The 22,426-nt window shown below is 48.3% G+C and overlaps 1 protein-coding gene across 2 annotated transcripts; it reads right to left on the bottom strand.

Moving 5' to 3' along the window:
* Positions 1-4,987: 4,987 nt before the first annotated feature.
* Positions 4,988-21,619, bottom strand: LOC122373438 (collagen alpha-1(III) chain-like). Of its 2 annotated transcripts, none has more exons than XM_043351501.1 (3): positions 21,372-21,619; positions 10,199-11,011; positions 4,988-7,812 (listed from the first exon to the last, which is right to left on the bottom strand). In XM_043351501.1, exons 2-3 carry the CDS (start codon positions 11,009-11,011, stop codon positions 5,797-5,799), a joined length of 2,829 nt encoding a protein of 942 aa, XP_043207436.1. In that variant the 5' UTR covers positions 21,372-21,619; the 3' UTR covers positions 4,988-5,796. The 2 variants fall into 2 exon arrangements, with proteins under 2 accessions (XP_043207436.1, XP_043207437.1); XM_043351502.1 differs by lacking the exon at positions 21,372-21,619 and adding an exon at positions 20,271-20,315.
* Positions 21,620-22,426: the final 807 nt, after the last annotated feature.

Below are 22,426 nucleotides of genomic sequence, written 5' to 3'. Positions count from 1 at the left end.
GTCAACACACGAGGTCAGTAGGTGACCCGGCCAGGTCAACACACGAGGTCAGTGAGCGACCCGACCAGGTCAACACACGAGGTCAGTGGGCGACCCGGCCAGGTCAACACACGAGGTCAGTGGGCGTCCCGGCCAGGTCAACACACGAAGTCAGTCGGTAGCGCGGCCGGCGAGCAACATAGCCCCAGTCTATACACTAACACGGGATCAGTTTGTAATGCTGCAGAATGGATGCAATGACCGATCCATTGGGGGGGGGGGGGCTATCAACGATTGACGCAACCGTATGCGTCAGATTTAGTCGTTTTTCACCCCGTGCAAAAACAAAAAAAAAATAATTATAAGGAGAGAGGATTTGATAATTTGTAATAAAGCCCAATTTGACAATAATTTTGAGATATAATTAAGTAAAGTAGCCTTACTCAGACAATTTTAACATACAATTGTAAGAAAAGGTCTGATAATTTTGAGGAGCTCCTCAGAATTATCAGGCCTTTTCTTAAGTTTTTTATGTTAATTACGAGAGTAAGGCTACTTTTCTTGATTATATGTTTAAGCATGTCTCTCAAAACAGTGCTTACAACAAAACAGACTAAAAATGTTGAGAAACTGATTAGGAAGAATCTCATCAGCAGTCTTTTATAGGACCCTCTTTCTGGATCCGTACATAAATGGCTGAAAGAGCTATTTTAGAGGTTCATCTACGAAATACTTACTAGATAAATATTCATAAATCATAATGCCTGGTGTTGCAACCCATTATCCATCAAATGTAAATTCGAGACTCGAGTATAATACAATGGTCAATTATAGGACTCATTTCCATGCTGGAGACGATTTGAAACGATAACGCTTCGGCGTCATCTTCTGGAGGCACCGTTAGGTAAAGGTTATAGCGACTCACTTCGGTCGCTATTTTTTGGCGGGGGCTCTGGAAAAGGTTTTAGAGAGCCAGAGAGGAGTGCCAGATCCCTCAGCCGCCGACGGGGCAGGCTTGGGAAAACACTCCAGAACTGTAGTGCGGTTCGGCACGGCTGAAGGAGGGGGACGTCCGAGAAAGAAAAACATTTGGGACGAAAGCGGCCCGGTCGATACAGAAGAGTCGAAGAGGTCACGGAGCGGCTTGCTACTCCTCTCCGCTGTCACTACTTATACTATACATGGGCACCTATTTCTGCATCTCAAATTGTTTATGCTGACACTAAAGACAAGAATATTTTTCTTTATTACAAGCTTCTGCACGCTGGCACTAAGAAAACAAAGATGGTTCGACGAAGACCGTCTGGCGTCTATACCCACACATTTTTTTTCAGTACTTCTACAGCCTCTAACGTTTTTTTTTTATAAATATTTTCACCGCATCTGGATCTCTTTCTGCCTTCTGGGACCTTTTCTGGGCCGTTTTAGCTTTCAGTAAAATTTAGGTATATGATGGTTAGGGTTTACTAAAATGTTTACTAAATACCGGGCCTGTCTAGTTTCTGACGCGCTCTGACGGGTCACTCTGTGCTGTCGACAGCTGCAGGAGCGGCTGAGTGGGGTGCAGAGTCAGCTGCAGGCGTTACGAGCGACATCCACCGCCGACGACTCGGAACAGGAGCTGTGTGAGGACCGGCAGCACGCGGCGCGCCTGCAGCGCGAGTTTGCTGAACTGCTGACGGAGCTGCAGCGGCGCCGCTCTCCACTAGGTGGCGGCGCCGTCGTCACCTGCGAGGTGAGAGGTGGCGTCAGAGCTCACCGTCTGCCGGTGTGTGTGTGCTTACCAAGTTCAGAGAGCACTTACGGGTGCTCACTGAATCAACATCATTATTAAGTCAACATTATGATGAAGCGAATACTAGCCAGGGAACTAAAAAGAGCGGAACATTAAGTTTACACGTACCTTAGTAAGTCTGGCTCTCCGTTGCCGGCGTTGCCACCAGTGTCCAGGAAGCCTAGAAAGGCACCGGTGGCATGTAATTATACCTACCAAGCTTACTTAGGATGGCTTTCCCCAGTTTACTCGGAGCAAGCACAATGCTAAATAAGTCTATGTTCGCTTGATATAGAAGTGAGGAGGCATTCGCACACAAAGAAACATCCCTACAAATAGATTGACAGGCAGACAGACAGCGAGGACAGCGACCGTCACAGTCTGCCATGTAGACGGACTAGCAGACAGTGGCTGACCTGGGCTGGTGTGCCATGTCAGGCGGAGGCGGCAGAGGTGGAGCTGCGCCGGCCCAAAAAGCTGACGGTCGTGTCTCGCCAGAGCTCCACCAGTTCAGCCTCGTCCCAGAGCAGGCCGCTACCGTTCGGCGACGCCGAGGACCTACGGTGAGCAGAGAGGGAGAGGGAGACGGAGACGGAGACGGAGAGGGAGAGGGAGAGGAAGCGGGAGAGGGAGAGGGAGAGGGAGAGGGAGAGGGAGAGGGAGAGGGAGAGGGAGAGGAATAGGAAGTGGAAGATGAAGAGGAGGAGGAAGAGGAAGAGGGAGAGGGAGAGGGAGAGTGATGGGAAGCGAATGTCAACATTTTTTTTTTGGCTCGCTGGATGGAGCCTACAAGAATAACAACAATCACCAGCATTTATAGACACAGGGTCATAAATGCAATATGCATTTAATTGTCAAAGCGGAGTTGTACTTCCCTGTGTCACAAGTAAAACCTGGCTCTTTAGCAGATCACTAAAATGGCAAAAGTGTGTTTCGATCTTGACTGATATTCGTGGTGCGGATTCGTCACGCAGACCGAGGCTGGTAGACCCCTGGCTTATAAGGTTTATTCCGCGACATTTAACGCGGTGCTCATGGTTGTGATGCTCCTAGGTCGATGGGCTCGATGACATCGGTGTCATCGGATGCCTCTGTGCGCGGCAGTCCCCTTGCGCGACAGCCGGCCGCTCCGGGGCACGGGCCGGTCAGGAGCGTCGCCCAGACCCACGGGAGCGTCGCCCAGACCCACGGGCCGGCCAGGAGCGTCAGCCTGGCGCACGGGCCAATCAGGAGCGCGGCCCACCCTGTGTCTCAGTTCAGTCCACCGGTGCAGCAGCGCTCCTGACACCCCGTGACCTTCCACCGGTGCAGCAGCGCTTCTGACACCCCATGACCTGAACAGCAAACCGCTGCCGCTGCCACTCGCTCCGCGGATGTGGCGGCGCTACTGCTGACTCTATAATGTGCATTTTAATACAGATTAGTGAATTAATGCCTACTCGTATGCTGTGACATTCCCAATTCATGCATTGATCAATAAATGCAGCATGTTTAAAATAGATCCGACGCATGACAAGAATTAGGAGCAGCTGTTTTAACTGGACATTAGTATACACCGCCCAGTGCATTCGCTGAGAATTTGTCGTTTTGAAGGTTGCCGTACACAAATTTAAATTTGTAAGCGGCTCTATGACTCTAGTCTCTATGTAAAATTGAATTGTAACACTTTTGTAGCGCTTATTGCGGCGGCGTCCGTTGACCTACGGTGATCAATATTTCAGGGTGTGTCAACATAGCTCGTATTAGATTTTGAGCATGATGCAGCTTGGGGTGCGCCCTTGGCGCGTGCTCACGTGCACCATAAGGTGAACATTGGAAACGGCTAAAACAGACTATTGCTTGGAAACGGTAAGGGCTACGGAGGCGAACTTTTCGCTACAGGCGTTGGACGCGTGCACTCATTTGTCGTATCAACTTTTCGAGGGGTGAGGTCAGCGGTTTTGATTTGGTGGGCGTGTTGGTGGAGCTTCTCCAGGGAAGTTGGTGGGGCAAAAAGTCGTCAAACCTACAATGTCCGATTATTAAGATAAATACAATGGCAATGCTACACTGAATCAATTCTTTTCATCACAGAGGTAACATTTTACATTACAAAGACATTAAGCTCCGCAATTGCAATACGAAAAAAATTATTAAAGAATTATAAAAAAGAAAAAAGATTTATAACAAAATCCTACAAATCAGCCAATGTTGGTGGGGCCAAGATTCTTACAGATAAGATTGGGACACCAGTCACGTGACCCTTTTTCCTGCTTTTCCCAACCCTCCTCACGTTTTCATAAACCTTGATTTATTCTTTGAAACACTTTGCGCAGAGGCGTTTGTAGTTAATTTATTTACAAAAACTAATTCAATGATATTTGAAATGAACAAACACATATTTACTCGCAATCTCAAACAAAAGTTGAATTTATTCGCGTTTCATTAGATTAATCAGCTGGCAGCCATCATCCATATTCCATCGTCCTCGATGTAGTCGAACTTGGCGCACTCGGATAGTGTTCGAAATTTGTGACGCTTACTAGTTGCTATGGCGACCGGGCAGTACCTACGCTTTTCATTCGTCAACAAGTGCTCGCGGTCACACTTTTGAACACAGTCTTTATGCGTCAGTTTGTGTGACGCGTCATATCTAAAACACATTTCGTGAGCCTCCAAAGCCATTCAATTCATCTCCTTCAAAAGAAGTGTTTTGTATTATTTTCGATATCTTTTTTTGGGCTTAATTGCTAGCTCCATTCATCGTATCTTGCGTGAGGATAGTCATCACTCGGGGACCAGTCGTTGAAAGCTCTCTCTCTCTCTCTCTCTCTCTCTCTCTCTCTCTCTCTCTCTCTCTCTCTCTCTCTCTCTCTCTCTCTCTCTCTCTCTCTCTCTCTCTCTCTCTCTCTCTCTCTCTCTCTCTCTCTCTCTCTCTCTCTCTCTCTCTCTCTCTCTCTCTCTCTCTCTCTCTCTCTCTCTCTCTCTCTCCTCTCTCTCTCTCGCTCTCTCTCTCTCTCTCTCCCTCCCTCCCTCCCTCCCTCCCTCTCTCTCTCTCTCTCTCTCTCTCTCTCTCTCTCTCTCTCTCTCTCTCTCTCTCTCTCTCTCATCCAAACGATGCATGATTGCATTTCTTTAATTCTGTGCGATCATTTTGCAATGTAACATAGACGCCTCCAGCCCTTTATTTTTTCATCCTAGTCAACATAAATTAGGTACTCTATAATTATTCGTAAAGAGTTCGTCCAATAAATGTCGATGTCACCTTCATTTATTATTGAAAAGCCAATTCACCTTTTATTACACAAAATAGACATGACGGGTTTACCATTGTCGGATCAATTGCAAATGCAATTGCAAATGCCTACATAGTCCAATATCTCACAAATAACTTGAATATTCAAGTTCTTGAAGACTTTGCCCTTATAGCTGCCGAGACCTTGAAATCTAATTAAGCGCATGTGACAAGTCCTCAGAAATGAAGAAATTACATTCGCGCTCTCTTACTTCTTTTTGAAACATTTAGCACGATAACGGAAGTAGTTACATAGCTGCGACGCTAAAGCGACACCATGCCAAACATCCATCACAGGTATATAAAAAATACAAGCAACGCATTCACTAATGTGAAAACAATCAGCCTGGTCTGACTCGCCATGACCTCCGCGCTGACCTCTTCTACCGGTCTGAACTGCCGTCACGGAACTTAATGCAGCCTGAGCCGTATGCGTGACGCGGCCCGGCCTTGGCGTCCGCAGCGGCCTGCCGTGACGCGTCACGAGCCCGCCGGTCGTGACGCTGCGCAGCTTAGGCGCAGTCACCTGTCACCTGGCACCTGTCACCGACCGTATCAGTAACTAACTACATGCAGTCACATAGCCATTGTCAAATCTCCCCAGCGCTGCGGAACCACCCATCCAGACCACGTAGCTGTGTGGGCTCCGGAGTAGGGAGTCAGCAAGGACAGATGAGACAACCACTAAAACAGCTGCCGATCTCGTCAGCTGTTAATGTCCCGACGACATCGGCATCCGGTGTCGCCGCGGACCGGCTCCATTGTGTGCTCAGAACTGGGGTGGCTCGCCAGTGAAGCGGAGCTGCGGTTTGATGTCGTTTACCGGGAACGGATTGCCGGGCTGTGTACGATCGGACGTCGCCGCCGCTTCGTTGGGCGGCCCCTGGGGCGACTGGAAGCGCTGGGGCCGGACACCGGACGGCTCCGGCCGCCGCGCCCGTCCGCGCCGCAGCTGAGAGGCGTCAATGTACTGAACGCCGCGGGCGGCCGTCTCTCCGCGCTCCGAGCGAGCGCTGGCGCTGCTCGAGCGGGGAGGCCTGCCCTGGAGCTGAGCGGAGCCGCCGCCGCGACCTCTGAACCGCGCCGGAGCGCTGCTCTGAGCTATTCCACGCAGCTGGCGGGCGCCCGGACCACCGAAGCCAGACGACGGGATGCCGGCAAATCCGATATCGGCGGGAGATCCACCCTGCGGGCCTAGAAATGCGCCCGGAGGCAAACCGACGCCCGGAGGAACTCCCGGACCACCAAAACCGAGGGGTGCACCGCGAGGGAGTGGGCCCTGCTGCGTTAGACGCTCAGGGTCGATAAAGCCGCCTGAGGGACCGCCTTGAGGCCCCACAAACCCGTTGGGTCCTCCAAATGTTCCTCCACGGGGTCCGCCTGGTCCGCTTGGTCCACTGGGCCCGAAAGCGTTCTGCGGTCGTCCCGGGCCGAATCCTAGCGGCGGGATTCCCTGTGGTCCAGGACCATTGGGACCACGTCCGCCGGGGCCTCTCAGACCTCGAAATCCAGGCTGAAAGCCACCTGGTCCTCTGTTTCCTGGTCTGAACTTGTTTTGAACATCAGGCCTGCCTCCTGGTTGCTGCTGAGCACGCTGAAACTGGGCGTCAACGTCTCCATTCTCTTGGCGTGAGTCCCCAGACTTAGTGCTGGCTTTGGAGCGAGGCCTATCCAAAAGTTGCTGGTCCTGACCGGGACCTCCACCTCCTAGCTGCCCTTCGCGCTGCTGAGCGAAGGAGTGGCGTCCATCACGCAGCTGATCAAGATTCTGCAGGCCGACCGGTGCGCCGAAGCCCTGCGGTCCCCCTAGTTGGGAAGGACCAGGGGCGGGAGGTCTCTGAATCTGAGGTGGACCAAATCCGGCCGGCGGAGGTCCTCGGAACTGATTAGGTCCTCCTCGCTGCGGTCCTCTGCTGTCCAGTCCCCCAGTTGGGCCGCTGTTGATTCCCTGTTTGCCTCCGCGAGGGCCATCGAACTCGGGAGGAATACCTTGAGCCTCGGGGAACCCTTGCGGAATACCTCGGGGTCCTCCGAAACCGGTCGGCGCGGGTCCTCCAAAGCCCGGTCCACTAGGTGGCGCGGGCCCTCCGAAACTCGGTCCACTGGGTGGCGCAGGTCCTCCGAAACTCGGTCCACTGGGTCCTCCGAAGTTCGGTCTGCCCTGTTTACGTTGTTGGAAGTCTGGCGATGTGATCTGCTGCTTTGGGATGCCCGGTCTGGATGCACTCGGCTCGTCAAAGTCTGGGACGCTAGCCTGCTGCCTCACGACTCCTTGATCGGGCTGTGGCCGCCGGACTCGCTGCCGACCGCGCTGAGGAGCCCGCTGCCGCTGCCGCTCACTTCCGCTCTGCTGCAGACCGGCCTGCGGCCTGCCCTGCCTCGGCCCAGCGCCGAACTGGTCGATACTGTTGGGATCAGCATCAAACCCACTGGGCGACAGGGGGTCCAGGCTGAAGCGTTTCGCGTACTCCGGGTTTGACGAGTCGTTGTTGACCTGTTTGTAGAGGAAGTCGTTGACGAAGTGAAATTCGTTTGAGCGCTTGCAGATGTTGCCCTCGCCAGTGGGCTGGCAGATGAGGTTGATCTGATGGAAGCTCTGTCCGTCGGGACAGACCCAGGAGTGCTTCACGCCGGCAGCGCAGTAGTGGAAGACGGCGCAGTCGACCGTGTCGTCGGCGTAGTAGCCTGTGGCGCTCGGGTCGCACTTGAACTTGGAGATGGCCAGGAGCTCAGACAGTCGGTCCGGACTGGCGTCCTGCTGTCCCTCCTCGTCATTGTAGTCAAACTGAAACAAACCAAGAATAATATCGCCCGTTAGGGTTGTAGAAAACGATCCGATCCCACAACAATAAAAATATCTTCCCATAGGTAAAATGTCTGATTAACATCATATTAGTCAGATGAGTACCTAGTTGATGCCATGGTGGTTTTTACAGTCAGTTCTATGACCAAGCTCAGTAAGCCTAACTGACATGTTTATAAAATACGTAGGATATACGCCAACGTAACGTCTGTGTATTCAGCCTTCGACCTAACGGTGACGCCTCGGTTCAAAGCTTGTTCGTGTAACACGCAGAGGCTCTTCAGTAATCGCAGAGGTGACTCGTGGGTAACTGGAGCGACCCCGAGTTTCACACCACCCTCCAGTGCACCGGAGGGCGGGGATGGGGCCGCATCTAACGCTCGACGGGACACGCTAATTTCACTGCCACTGTCGGCGCCGCCACTACTGACTGCTCGCGCGTCTCCACAGCGGAACGGAGACTGCATACGACAGCGGGCGACGCAGACCTGGTCCGGAATACTATTTCATCTATGTATTAATGAGTTCAATATCATCGTTACTGTTTTATGCGAAGTTGGTTCTACAATGTACGAAGCACACTGCACAGTGCACAATGCACAATGCACATGCCTGTGCGGTCACATATAAATATCTGTTTTGAACACTTCTTCAGCTTTCTTTCTACAAACATATATCAGCTTCATTTTCGCTCGTAAAATGAGCAGCATAAGAGGCTCTACAAAGCATTGTTCATTGATGAACAGCTAAAAACGCTCTAAGAACAAACCGACTAAAGAGGAATCAGGAAGTAAAGCTGAACTTTGGTCTGACACATAAAAACGCATACCTATGTAGTGCACATTGCCGTGACGAATGCATAGCGAACGCCGTGGCATAGCGGCGCCCCATTGTTGAGCTGTCCGTGCTCCGGTTCAGACAGTTCCGGGGTCGGCACTGCGCGGAGTCACCCGTCACACTGCTTTATAACAAGGCGCCGAATAGAAGAGTGGACGACAGTGCGGGGACTTTCAGTTCAACTTTGAATACGACATTTTCTATGCAATGATATTCCCGATAACAAAGAATTCAATAATGCACACACGGCACATATACCTCACGTGTAGTCTACACCTATCCTGCAACCATCCGACCGAGCAAAAAGCTGGCATTGTCTGCGTCTTTCGTCACGGCTGCTGCGGCTCCTATTCAAACACATCTGGCGCCGCCGGCTCGGGTGAAGGTCAGATTCAATGCGTGCCACGGTGGTGGCCTGGGGTGATAAGGTCGGACTCTCAGCCATGACACTTGACTTAGCTCACCTCCCTGTGATTGACTCAGTGCAAACAAACAACAACAATGGGGCTGCAATACTGCTGAGAAGGAAGCTGACAGGGTCCAACGCAAGGAAAATAAACGGTTAAGCATGGCAAAAGATCTAAAATAAGTGCTGTAAATTACTGTTTTGTGCTCGTATGTCTACTTTGAATAACTAACGCACGTCTGAAGAGTTGCATGCGTTTTCTCATAAAGGTGTCATGGCGAAACCGCGTGCATGATACTGCAAGCGACAGAGGCTAAAACAGAATTTCGACACTTTCAGCCATGCTATCGTGGATTTCGCTAACAAGCCTCCTGACTGAGACCTGCTGAATGTCGCATGACCGGCAAGATCGCTATCGTTTTTCACGTCCGGACGGTGTCTGCATGTGCCAGTACCTGCTTGCAAGGGCGTGGCATCCGGCATAGGTCGTGACTGTCGGCGAACGCGCCCGCAAAAAGGCCAGCGAGGGAGTCACTCGGGCCCGCAGCGCACCCGGACTTGCACGCTACGAAACGAGGTGGTCTTATCATACGTCTACCACGCAAAAGCAGAATTAGATTTTGGAACAGATAGCTGTCCCAGTTTAGCTGGGAAATTATCCCACGACTGCTGAGACATACCTGGCGTTTTATGATAATCCACTGTGGAGCATTGGGGAATGTTTGCAATCCTTTTTGCAAGCGCCAAATATCCCGAAGTTGGTCACGCCTAAAATTATCACTTCTTATCAGTAGCATGGAGTGTGAGACCCAAGCGAATGGGGACACATGCTCTCGCTAACTAACGGTGATGAACCTGATGCATAGCATTAAGCCTTTTTTATATCACTTCGCATTAACACAATGGTCATGTTTCAGATGAAATAAGCTGCTCTCAGATTGCTGCCAGGTTCAAATTCAAGTCATCATCAGGGGACATGATCTCAAGATGGGCCTAGCTAGCTAGATGCCGAATAATGCGAATGCTGCAAAAGTAATTTAGAGACCGTCCCAAATGGATGAGTAGTTGGGAACTCGTAGGATGTAAGAGTGAAAGTCTAAAGGTTCTGTTGTTCGGTTGACTTACCGAGCCCTCTCCGTCGGATTCATCGTAGGCGATCGACTTGAAGCGGCTCTTGGATCTGTCTGGCCGAGCTGGTGCCGGCTGCGGGGCCCGCTGCTGCTGCTGCTGGACAGGAGCCTTCTGCTGACCGCCGAACTGGTCCCGGGGGTCGCCAAACTGGTCCCTGGGATCACTGAACTGATCCCTGGGCCCTCCGAACTGCTCCCTGGGACCGTCGAACTGGTCCCGGGGATCACTGAACTGGTCCCTGGGACCGTCGAACTGGCGTCGGCCCGGCGGCGGACCACGGAACTGGTCGCGCGGGTCCACGAACTGGTCGCGGGGCGCGTCCTGCTGCCCCCTGAACTGGTCGGCGCCGGAGAGCCGGCCGAGTCTGCCCTCGGCGAACTGTGCCGGAGGTCGCTGCTGGAACCGCGGGCTGTTCTGAGTGGCCTGCAATTGCTGACGCTCCAGCGGTGACCGGGCGTCCGCCACCTCCTCCGGAGCGAAGTCGCGAGGCGAGGGCCGGAAGCCGGGCTGCTGGAAGTCGGGATGCTGCCCGCGCTGCGGTCCAGGCTGCTGGAAGTCGGCCTGCTGGCGAGGCTGGAAGCCGTCACTTGGCGCGCTGGGAGCGAAGTCGGGAGACTGGAGCGGCCGCTGAGCCGCCTGGAACGACTGCCGAGGCAGCTGTCGCCGCTGCTGCTGCTGCTGCTGCTGCTGCTGCTGCTGCTGCTGCTGCTGTGGTTGATCTTGCAGCGGCCCCGCGCCGGGAGCGTAGTCTACCTGAGCCAGCGAGCTAGCCACCAGGGTGGCCAGCAGCGCTAGCGACCAGCGCATCTGGAAAAAGGAGGCACTACTTAGTCCCGATACTGGGCGGCGACAGACAAGTGTACTTATAGGACGTTATTCACAACTACGAACAATAAAAGACACGACACTGCGGCTGGTAGTGGCCGACAATCTGGTGGCTCCAGGTCAGGAGCCGGGCTAGAGTGCAGGGCTGCAGGGACATCAACTGACGCTGACACCATGTCTCTGACTTTAACCAAGTACCTAAATCTACAGATACCTACATAGTAAATGCTTAGGTATCTAATTTTTATTGGAGACATCTAAAAAGGATGAAATGTACCGAACTCCGGCCAATTAGTCGACTTTTTAACAATGGCGCAGATATTCAGGATCGCTGAAATTGGGCAACCGTCTCGACAGTTTTCTCATTTTATGCGTGTATATAAATTACAGGCATTTTATGTGCGAAAAGAGCCTGCTGCTAATGGCGTATGAAGCAAAGAGACTCTCCTGAGATGAAGCGAAATGACAGTTCGACATTCCTCAAGGGAGCTGCACAATGACCACACCTCATCATACCGTCAAATTATCATAAAAATGCATTACTGGGAAACTGAAACAATGCAAAACATGCATGACATTCAATGACGATGCTAGGACGGCTTCAAACTAATTGGCTCATTTTCTTTCACTTGTTATAAGCCGAACGTCACCAAAAATTTAAACGGTGTAGCGTAGATTAAATAGTTTGCGCAAATGCCATGTGATTCTTTTCTATCAATCTTTATCGTTTAAGCATGCCTAGAGGTATTTCACTCATCGCCGCTTGAAGTCACGCATTTGCAGATGAACGAGAGTTGTCTTGTGGAACAGGGCCACTGGGCACTGACATTACCTTACACCAAACCACCGGACACTTACTCTGCACATAACTGTCGAGTTAACTCTGCAGTCTGCACGCTGTCGAGAGCGCAAAGAAGTCTGAATTATCTGTTGGTAGTTACTTTTTCATCGGCAAAGTGTAACCGGGGCGGTTATGGAACATCTAACAAGCAATGGAACGGTCAAATTAGCTGTACTCGTATGACAGAAGGTCCCAGTAATTTTGGTCGTCGATATCGGCTTATTTTCTCTTTTTATAAACGACAGGTAACTTGACCTACGATCAGACACGATATGAAATTCAACGAAATGCTTCTGCAGAGTGCAGAGCACTCCATGACCACTGCCAAGCCTGAAGGACCTACATATAATGAATGCACTGAATATACTGGATCCATGATGAGCACCTGCGTGAAAGCACAATTCATCAAGAAGTTAAATTTTTGATTAGTAGAAGTATATATAGTATACGTTATTCACGGGCGACAGTATGTGGAGTATACAGGGTACACAGTATACAGGGTATACAGTAGGTCTATTAAAAAAGTCCCCAGCACCAGTGGGCGCTGCCTTCGCTGAGCCGAACCCCCGTCTGCCCGTCCCATATCGCGCCGGGCTCAGGTCAGGTAGGGTCAGCGGGACCGCTCGGTCCGGCCCGCGGGCGGTGGACGGGTGGCCGGTAACGCTTTCCGCCAGCCAGCTGTAGAATCCAACAAACGAGACGGCCACCGCTCAGCGCAGCGAAATCGGTGTTAAAGAATGGCAGTAGATGTTCATGGCCACAATGCTTATGAGATAGTCATTGTTAGCCTGTGCCCCACAGGCCACAGGAATGCCTAGACTCTCGCGCCCTGTTGGAGGGGAAATGGGGATTGAGCATCATTCTTATAACTCAGCTTTGGGCATTTAGTTTTTCTCACAGACTATAACAATACAAAAACAATGTAATAAGACCAGACGTTTCGACAACAAAGTGCTTTCGTCAACGGAAAACAAGATATAGGCTTTACATCGATAAAAAATATAGAAGATAAAAATATTTTTAAAAAATCTATATTTTTTATCGATGTAAAGCCTATATCTTGTTTTCCACTGACGAAGGCACTTTGTTGTCGAAACGTCTGGTCTTATTGCATTGTTTTTTTATTGTCATTGTCTGTAAGAAAAACAAAATGTCTAACTCTTCTAATTTGGGCATTTAAAGGTAGTGTGCCAGCTTTCCTGGACCGTATGGAGTTAATGGCCCAGATAAGGAGAACCGGATTTTTAGAACTTATCCATACCTTCAAAACTCATGGAAACGTCTTAAATTTTTCAAATTTTGAGTACCCCAGTGCGAAATTCGCCCCGACGGGTTGTCGGTCGTACCCCAACCACATTTCACACCACTATGAACAATAAATGCACGTCTGAAATCGCTATTACCGATAGGCTCATCCAATCAAGTTTCGATAAACCCGTTCACCATCATCTCCTGCGGTTTCGAACACGCCTGTTAGGTGGTGCGGTAGACCGCGCCCAAAGCCAGGGCCCCGGTAACGTGAGGTAGCCGAGTCGGGGCAGCGTGCGCTGACCCAAGCCGGGGCCGCGCGTCCTCCCGGTGTCATGTGATAGCCCGGGGCTGCCCGCGGGGATGCGGTAGACCGCGCCCAAAGCCGCGGCCCCGGCTTGGGTCAGCGCACGCTGCCCCGACTCGGCTACCTCACGTTACCGGGGCCCTGGCTTTGGGCGCGGCTTCTGCTCATACTTTGTGGTGCGGTGGTGGTGCGTCGGGCCGCGCGCTCTGCATATTTACGTCTGGACAACGAGTTGCGGGGAAAAGTGCTGATTGTGTTGCAGTTTTAGGAGCCGGTAATTAGGCTGGATTTTTGGGTTACTTTTTCGTACCGATTCATGTATTTCATAGTGTTTGGCTTTTGAATATTTTAGTTCTTTCAGATAAATATTACTTGCCTTACAACTTTTGTAAAAACGTTTCATTTTTTTATAAGCCGACGTTCAGAGTCCTAAAAATACATCAGCACTACAATCATTGTAAACAAACAAATGGAGCACCACTTGGCTCTGTTCCAAGGCCATTTTTTAGTTTATCTGGTGGTTTTCTTGCTCTTGTACGTCGTTTTGTTGGATGTTTTGAATCCCTTAAGATTGACTTATATCATATTTAAGAAGCATGTTGACTGAAAACAATCTGAAGTATCCAGGAGGCTGACAGAGAGAGGTCCTGACTACTGAGCAATATAAATATCAAGTTGAACAAGTTATGAAATTTTGGTTGATAAACGCAAGTTGATCGGGCTCATATATCACTCAGCAAGAAAAGGTAAAATTAAAAGAGCTTATTGTCCAAAAACAAGCTATAATATTGCAGACCTTGGAGCAATACTGAAGAGCACGCTGAGCAGGATCATGCCAGAAATGTTGACTGATGAGCGCATATTGATGTATTGGTATGAATATTGAATAATAACTTACAACAGCAAGATAAATTAGTGCTAACTATCAAGTTAAAATCTAGAATGAATGGACTTGGGCAGTTTTACTATGCTTAGATGCTATGCAGATTGTAATGTGCATCAGGTACTCAGTGTCTGGCAAATGAAACATGTGATCATTCCATTGCTACTGGAGGAGAAAGCTTGGATCACTAAATCCACTTTATGTTGATTTTGATGTTAATCATCATCACTGTATTTCTTGAAAAAGGATTGTCGTAAAATTGTCAATGTGACAATCCATGCAGCGATGTGATCATATTATGTGTTCATAGTCATTCGTGATAGTCATTATTGGTCCAATATACAATGGCAAAGCTCTCAGTTTCAGCATTTCTTCCTGTGGATGGCCAGCAGTGACTCCGAGCTTAGAAGCATTAGTTTTCTTCACAGGGCTGGGATAAAAAGTACTGAGGGTAATCTTCCACCAAGGAACTCTACTTTGACATGGTATGAGATGTAGGCACAATTAGGTAGGTGCTCAGTTCCTATAGTCAGTAGTTGTGTATGTTTAGTCGGGTTAGCTTAGATCAGATTGTTAGTTTTTTAATTTGCCAAATGTCCATAAAAATGTGACCTGAGCAATGAGCATACCTGAACCTGACTAACCTGACAGCTGACCTAACCTCAATCATCACACATATTTGCAGCCTACCCAAGACCTGCATGGCAGTAGCACCCAGTTATAGGTAGGTACTCACCCTAACTCAATCTTACCTGCTAACCTTCACCTTGCCAAAAGTTAGCTCAAATTGCCAAGCTGTGTCCAGGGAAACAGTCAACTGAGGAACTGGCTCATTGGGTGGCTGGTGTGAGTCTGTGCATTTTAAGTGTTTCTTCTCTGAAGCTGCTCTGCACTGCTGTATGTCATGTTAGATGCTCAGAAAATGTGGGAAATGATTACTAAGCTACTTTAGTGCTTTATTAATGCTCGAGACATGAACAAGTACAGATCCTGCAGGGTACAGCTATGAGTTAGGTGCTAGGTGAGTATGTTATGTGAATGTGCTGTTCCCTGTTTGACCGTAAGTATACAAACAAGCACAGGGTCACAGTTATATTCAATCTCCACATAAACATACAACAAAAACGGCCATATAGCCTAACTCCGATCACACCACAGATAACTTAAGCCTTTGAAGGCACAAAATGTTTTGATTGACAGGACAGGTTTACAATATATCCTCTGTCCTTGGGGGATCTTGCTGCCAAGTTGAGGTATGATGACTGAACTTCAGGATTGATCAACCTTTTCTTAGCCACTGCTTATACATATACGAGAAAGACCAAATGCTTGTTTGTTTTGATTTACAGGACATGTATACAATATATCCTCTGTCCTTGGGGGATCTTGCTGCCAAGTTGAGGTACGATGACTGAACTTCAGGATTGATCAACCTTTTCTTAGCCACTGCTTATAAACGAGAAAGACCAAATGCTTGTTTGTAAACTGCGTTGAAAATTTAATGATCCACCTTCAATTCTGACATGAAGGCACAAATGAAATAGTTCCCTCTCCTTTTGGAATACACAAAGCAAAATATTTAATAAATTTTAGTGGATGGACAAGAGCAATTAGCACAGCTTTCCCTCAAGTTAACTTCTGGCACTGTTGTACATACACTGACGCTTATTCGCTTCATATTTTGTAACAAACGCGCTAAAACTGCAATATAACAGCACTATATGCTTCTTGACAAAATGCAAAAGTATTAAAGATTTAGCCCTGATGGCATTCATTCTTGGTGGAAACGTAATTAAAAAATATTTTGTAGTAACTATTAAATTCCGGCCGAAAACAGTGCACGGTTTAAAAAAGAATCATTCCAATGACGGTCCATTCTTGCGGTCCTGAAATCGCCACTATTTCCGGCCTCTCCAACGCAACTCGTTGTCCAGACGTAAATATGCGCGCGCTCTGACTTCGGCCAAGAAAAATGCGTCAGCTGATCATTGTCATTTCTGCCACTTGCGTGTGGTGAAATGGGGTCATAACTTAAGAGACGGCTTTTTCATATCAATTATTTTACATAAAATCATATTTCAAACCATAAATAATGTTCGACAGCCAAATAAAAGAAACAATACCAATACAGGCTTACAGTTTAAGGTTCGACATTGTGTTGTCTACGATTAGACAGCTGATAACTCATTCCCGTACGTCGTAACTCTATAATGACCTTTGCTTATTGTCACATGTGCGCCGCATTCGCGATTGTTGCCGACGCCTGTTTGCAGGTCAGCCCACTACAGTTGTTATACATATCGAAAAACCGATAAACTTTTAGGCGAAAAAGGCACTATTCCAGGCCCATTTTTGATTTTTTTTTGCGATATTAGGTAAAAACAGAAGCTTCTTATCCTAGGAAAAATAAAATGGGAAATCATCGGAAGGTGGCACACTACCTTTAAGTGGTATTCGAAGTAGCGTCGAAAGTAGCAAAAAGAATAAAAATACTTCAGCCAATTTTAGATCGGTTCAGAGCAAAAGGTCATGTCACCAGAGGTCATCGATGGTAAAATTTTGCTTGGACAGGGTGCGTTGTGCGCACCGGTGCATTGGGTTTCCAATTTCCATGGAAACATCAACAGACTCGGAAGCTCGTAACACTAGCGTGGAGCCGAATTCATATCAACCGCCGCTACAATGCATGGCAGCGCAGCGCAGCGTGCTGCAGCGCGGAACCGTGAAACACCGCCCAGGGCTATCCATGTGTCAGGGCAATCCAACCCACGTGATAGGCTCGGCCCCAGCGGAGCATGAGGCTCAGGACTCCCGCCCAGGCCCCCTGTCTCCCCCTAATTCCTGTCATCCTTCCCACTCTGAAATCGACCGAAAGAGCCTAACCTAACACAACAAGCAGCTCGTTTACCGCTATGTCTGAATAATATTGTAAGATTTAATTAAGGTCAACGGCTTAGCACGTAAATAACAGCAACTGCCACCATCGGTATTATGAGAAAACCAATTGCTTTTCCACAAACACTAAAAGTTTTAAGCTAAACTTGCATGAAATTAATTTTACCAGCCTCGTGTTCCTCTTATCAAAACGCTTCGAATGAATCAAAAGTTGATCTTTAACCCTCGCCGGCACACGCTATTTTGCATCCTTCGACGGCACAGGGGGGGGGGGGGGGTGGCACGACCCCACCCGCGCTTGGCCCCTGATTGAGCTAGAGCTTCGCGGAAAAAAACGAGCGTGTTGCCCGTCACGAGAGGAAGCCGATGATACCCAATTTTAAGGTCCTAGGTCATCGGGTGACCTTCCAGGTCAGGTCAATGACCCGATAATCAGGAAAATGGGGACCTGTTAGAAAGTCGTAAAGTGTGGCTGCTATGGGGTTTTCCGGGGTGCTGATCACGAATATCGTGTTAGTTTTATCAGAGATGATGTCTTAAAGCATTTAGACCAGGTCGGTTCAGGTCAGGTCAGGTCAACCGGTAGGGGTCACGACGGGTATTCGTAATACCTGTCATCCGCCTCTGACAGCTTCGTAACATGTTACGAAGGCACCAAAACTACTTCGTAAATGTTCAAATGGTTGCTTAATTCGAATTCAGCTCCAAAAACTAGCGTGGAAACATGTAAAACTCGAAAAAGTGAACCGAGGTCACCAAAGGTCAATGACCTGACCTGACCTTCAGGTGATTCAGATGGTCAAAGGTCATTTGGGTCAGGGTCATGAAATTTTCAGGGTAGGTGTAAAATTTATCAAATCGCGGGTACTGAAAGTTTCGTCGCGATCGGCCGCTTTTTACGCGAGTTATTCGCGAAAAACCTTGGGGGGGGGGTTGCATCAACCCTCCCTCTCTTTGCCGGCGAGGGAGGTCATTTGGAAGAATTTGGCCAATGATCAAAGACATGACCTGACCAGAAATGGTCATGATGGATAGCAGGATATTAGATCCGTATCGTGAAACTTTACAAACACTTTAGATGATTTCATAACTTAAGCATGTCTATCAAAAATATTTATTACATGGCTCATGTGTAAGCTGGGTGTGTGATCATGCTTACGAGTATGTTGAACGCAACTGATAATGTTCTGCTGGCCACAATTTCTATATTTAATTTATCCTCCCGGATTTCATATTTTTAATAATGACACCTTGACGATGTCGAGAAAAAGAAACGCTTAGGAGATTTAACAGCCTGAGATACATTCAATATAAGGAAGGGTCAAGGGTGCTAGATTCCTTCCGTCCTCACTATCCTCAGGAAAAACCAATCCGCATCGCCCCTAGTCTTCATGCTTCCCTCTCTGGACTGGAGGTCACCCCACCAGCCAACCTGTAGTTGATATCGGTTCCATTCCAAGACGCATAACCCTCTTCGGGTGACCGTTGGGGAGACGGCTGGACCGTCCCGACAGGGCAATCGTCCCACGGGAACAGTGACGCTTCCGGAGTCCGCAGATCACTGTCGCTGGCTCGCACAACCAAATTACTACACCAGAGCATAGTTATGTCATAGCTCTGCAAGGGCCTTCTCAGACCGAAAAAGATGGCTCACGACAAAACAAACAATTTTCTCATTCAGTATTGTATCTCATCAGGCACCACATGTTTTCAGAGTGTTTATTATGTGTTCCGTCAAAAAAAAGCGCAGTTCAACTTTCTCCCATTGAATTTAGCGATCTCAAAATTGACCCGACCTTTCTGTCAGCAATGTCAAACTTGCAAAATAAACGTTTCAAATACATATACTGTTGCCCATTGAAATCGCTGAAGGTTCTAAAGCGATGTATTTAGATATAATGAGCACAGGAACTTTCCTTGAGGTAAGGTCACTTGACGTGACCTGGTGACCTTGAATTGAAAGACTTGGGCGGGAGAAATGGATCATTTGAAATCTTAAAATGTTAGATTTTAACAATAATTGCAAACACTATCCCGGCCAAATAGTGAGTGAGAAGGGAGCGATTCCCCAACTCCATGTTTAGCTCCTATAATTGAGCTAATTGCTAGAGCCTCGCGGAAAAAAACGAGCGCTTGCGTCGTTACGTGACGCAGCGACTGTCACCCCATTTAAAAATATCAGTGACCTCTTAGGGCAGGTCAAGGGCCCCAAGGCATTGGGTCGGTTTTTGGTGAATAACTTCACAAAGAAGGTCGCATTATCGTCATTTCGATACAATCGTGTTTTCTGTTCTCAGACGCGTCGATTTATATGCTTTTTTGCTTAGGTGAAGCAATTTAGGATGTTTAGGTCAATGTCATGTTAGGGCAACACAGGTCACAAAGCTTTTGAAAGGAGGACATGCTGCATAACATTTGATTCGACCAGTCTTGCAGAGTCCATTGATGGCTGTCCCGACTGGCTAGCTCATTTTGATCGGTAGTTATTGACGGGCACTCCTATTGACGAGCACTCCGTCACGCAAGGTGAACAATGCAAACGTGAAGCACTAAACCTTGCCAAGAATGTATGAAGTCACGATTTCATGTGCGTGAGGTATAGTTTTAGCTCATTTCCGACACCAAATTAACAGTTTCCATATTTTCCCATTATGCTTGTATGACACTAAGTGCATTACGGAATTGCATCATTTTATAACCGACAACCGTGCAGTCTGCAGAGGATTACTTAAGACGTCATAGTTAAGTGACCTGACATGGAAACGTGGTTGATTTCAAATGATCCGGCTTGAATCAAATGTAAGGCATATGAAATGTCAGCCTTCTATCATCAGTGTGCTTTGAGCTACAGCAAAAAAAAAAAAAAAAATACATGGTGGCGGCACCCACCCCTTCTTCTCGGCCGGCGAGGGTTAAACCTCGCTTCGAATTATTGCAGATAATGATGCGACCGAAAACAAAGCATTTATCTGTGTCTAGAACGGCCGCTGACTTGTTGGACAAGATCCCCAATCTTATTTTGCTAGATGGGAATAAAATACTCGGCATATGATACATATATACCTACCCCTCGGCTTGCCCTCGTGCAAAGTCAATTCTAATCATCACTGTCGCTTTTTTATCCGAGATGATGTCGCCACTAAACGGGTTGTTTTGTTTGCTTGCTTGCGTTGAATGGTCATTACGGATTATTGAAGGATTATGATATAATAGGAACGGGGCAAGGGAGGATATGCACTGCAGTGCAGGTGTTTAATTTAGATCACAAAGGCATCGTTTCCGGCATCGTGCAGAGTCACTATCTTCCCCTCCTCTGCACTGCGGCATCTCTGCGCCCCACACACGGCGTCCTCACTCCACGGCCGGCCGCCGCCAACTGACCCACTCGCCGGGCGCTGCGACCTGACCCGTGTCACTGCCGCGGCCTGCGCAATAGAGTCGGGGCTGGAATCCGGGGGTTCGGCCGGCCGGCCGCCTCTGGAGCGGGGGACTTTTTTAGTAGACCTACTGTACATTTTTACGAAACAAATATTCAAAATTCAAATGTTTTAGAATGTTTGAGGCGTATCTTATGGCGGTGGCATACGGCAAATTGCAGCATAAAGGCATTAAGTTATACTCAGAAGCAATATAGTCAGACGTCGAAGACCGATTCCGCCGTATTGTACAAAGCCCATCACATATTTTTTTTTCAATTTACAGTCACGGTTTTCTTACATGTGGGATGTGGTTTTACGCAGCCTTGGGTAAGTATTTATCTTCGAAGTAGCCAATAATGCGAGCGCTGTTAGATTTCTTTTGGGCATCTCGTCATGCTCATGCTCATAGACATTAAACCTATTTGTGGTTCAGTTTGTGCTTTGCCAACAAGATTAGACCTGTTAGCATACCATTTTTATCCCATTTGAAGCAATAAACCTGTCTTTTATGATTATGTAACAGGCAATTGAACAAATTACGCTTAAAATAGTTAAACCATAATGCGAGACAAAGTCAATTAAATAGCACATAAAACTTGCAACGTCATTTGGACAAAAATTATTGATCACAAGATTAAACAAACCAGCCACAATATTCAACATAAAATAAAACAAAACACAACGACCAGTACATATACCTACTACTCTGCACCTAAATGGTCGATCATATAATGAAGCGCCACTCTTACCTTACTGTCGGTACAGTCCCCTCTCGTTCACACACGCTCTGTTGTCACTGCGACTCGTTGAGTTAGGTATGTCAGGCTCTGGTTCTTCACCTCAGGCCACCTCTCGACCGTGTACCGCCCCCTGTCGAGCGGTACTCTCTCTTTATAGCCTAGCGGCACCGTGCCGCCCCGCCCCTCCGCTCGGCTGTCGCTCAAGGCTGCAAATTTCGTTAGGAGCTGCAGTGCCGGTGCACAGATTCGTGGCAGGCGTGGCCGCTGTTTTTCCTCTCTCCCCCTGTCGATAAAAAATGGCGGCATTCAGAGGAATCTCAGGGTGCTCGTGGAGTCGTGAATCGTGATTCATATTTGCGAGCGGTCCGGTCGGTCCGGGCCTTCCGCTGACGTGGCGTTGATGAGACTGTGGGAGTTTTCTCAGTTTCCGCCGAACGGTCAGAACTGAACACGACTCCGGTAGCCGGGCAATGATAAAAGTCTTCATACCGCTGGAACTACTTACAGCTCTGCATGAAGTCACTAGACCGGATATTGCTAATGTATGTATGTTGTTTGTACCATGCTCATTGCTCGTTCATCCGTGTTGAATATAAACATGCATGTAAAACGGCTGGTATTGACTAAATTCTTCGACCCGCTGGAAATATTCACAGATCTGCATGATATCATTAGAGCTGATACTGCTAATGTCTGTTGTCTGTACAATGCACGTTCATCCGCGTTGAACCTAAAACATGCATGTAAATCGGTTGGCATATGACCTCAGAAGCTTGTAAAGTATTCATTTCCTGGATTGGCATTTCCTTTTCCTGGAAAAAAAAACGAACTCTTATCTGGAAAAGTCAAAATGTGACCCGTCCATCGAAACGGTCTCAGCCTCGGCGGTGCACCCGGTTGGTCGCCCAGACCAATGTCTCCCCTAATTTCTGGCATCCTTTTTGGCTCTGCAATGGTCTCATTAGACCGTAACGGCCTAATTATAAAACCTAGCCCCCACATAACCAATCGAAGGGCAATATGCGTAACTTTAGGAGGAAAATTGACTGTGAATTATATGTGAA

Source organism: Amphibalanus amphitrite, unplaced genomic scaffold (genome assembly GCF_019059575.1).
Source record: "Amphibalanus amphitrite isolate SeventyFive unplaced genomic scaffold, NRLGWU_Aamphi_draft 001495F_arrow, whole genome shotgun sequence".
In the NCBI taxonomy this organism is placed as follows: domain Eukaryota; kingdom Metazoa; phylum Arthropoda; class Thecostraca; order Balanomorpha; family Balanidae; genus Amphibalanus; species Amphibalanus amphitrite.
This window is presented reverse-complemented; position numbering and strand designations above follow the sequence as displayed.

What these genes read in the sequence shown, in the direction of transcription:
- LOC122373438 (XM_043351501.1), bottom strand. Translation starts at nt 11,011, where the DNA reads ATGCGCTGGTCGCTAGCGCTGCTGGCCACCCTGGTGGCTAGCTCGCTG. An exon ending in AATCCGACGGAGAGGGCTCG is followed by an intron (nt 7,813 to 10,198) that starts GTAAGTCAACCG and finishes GGTTTGTTTCAG; the next exon opens with TTTGACTACAATGACGAGGA.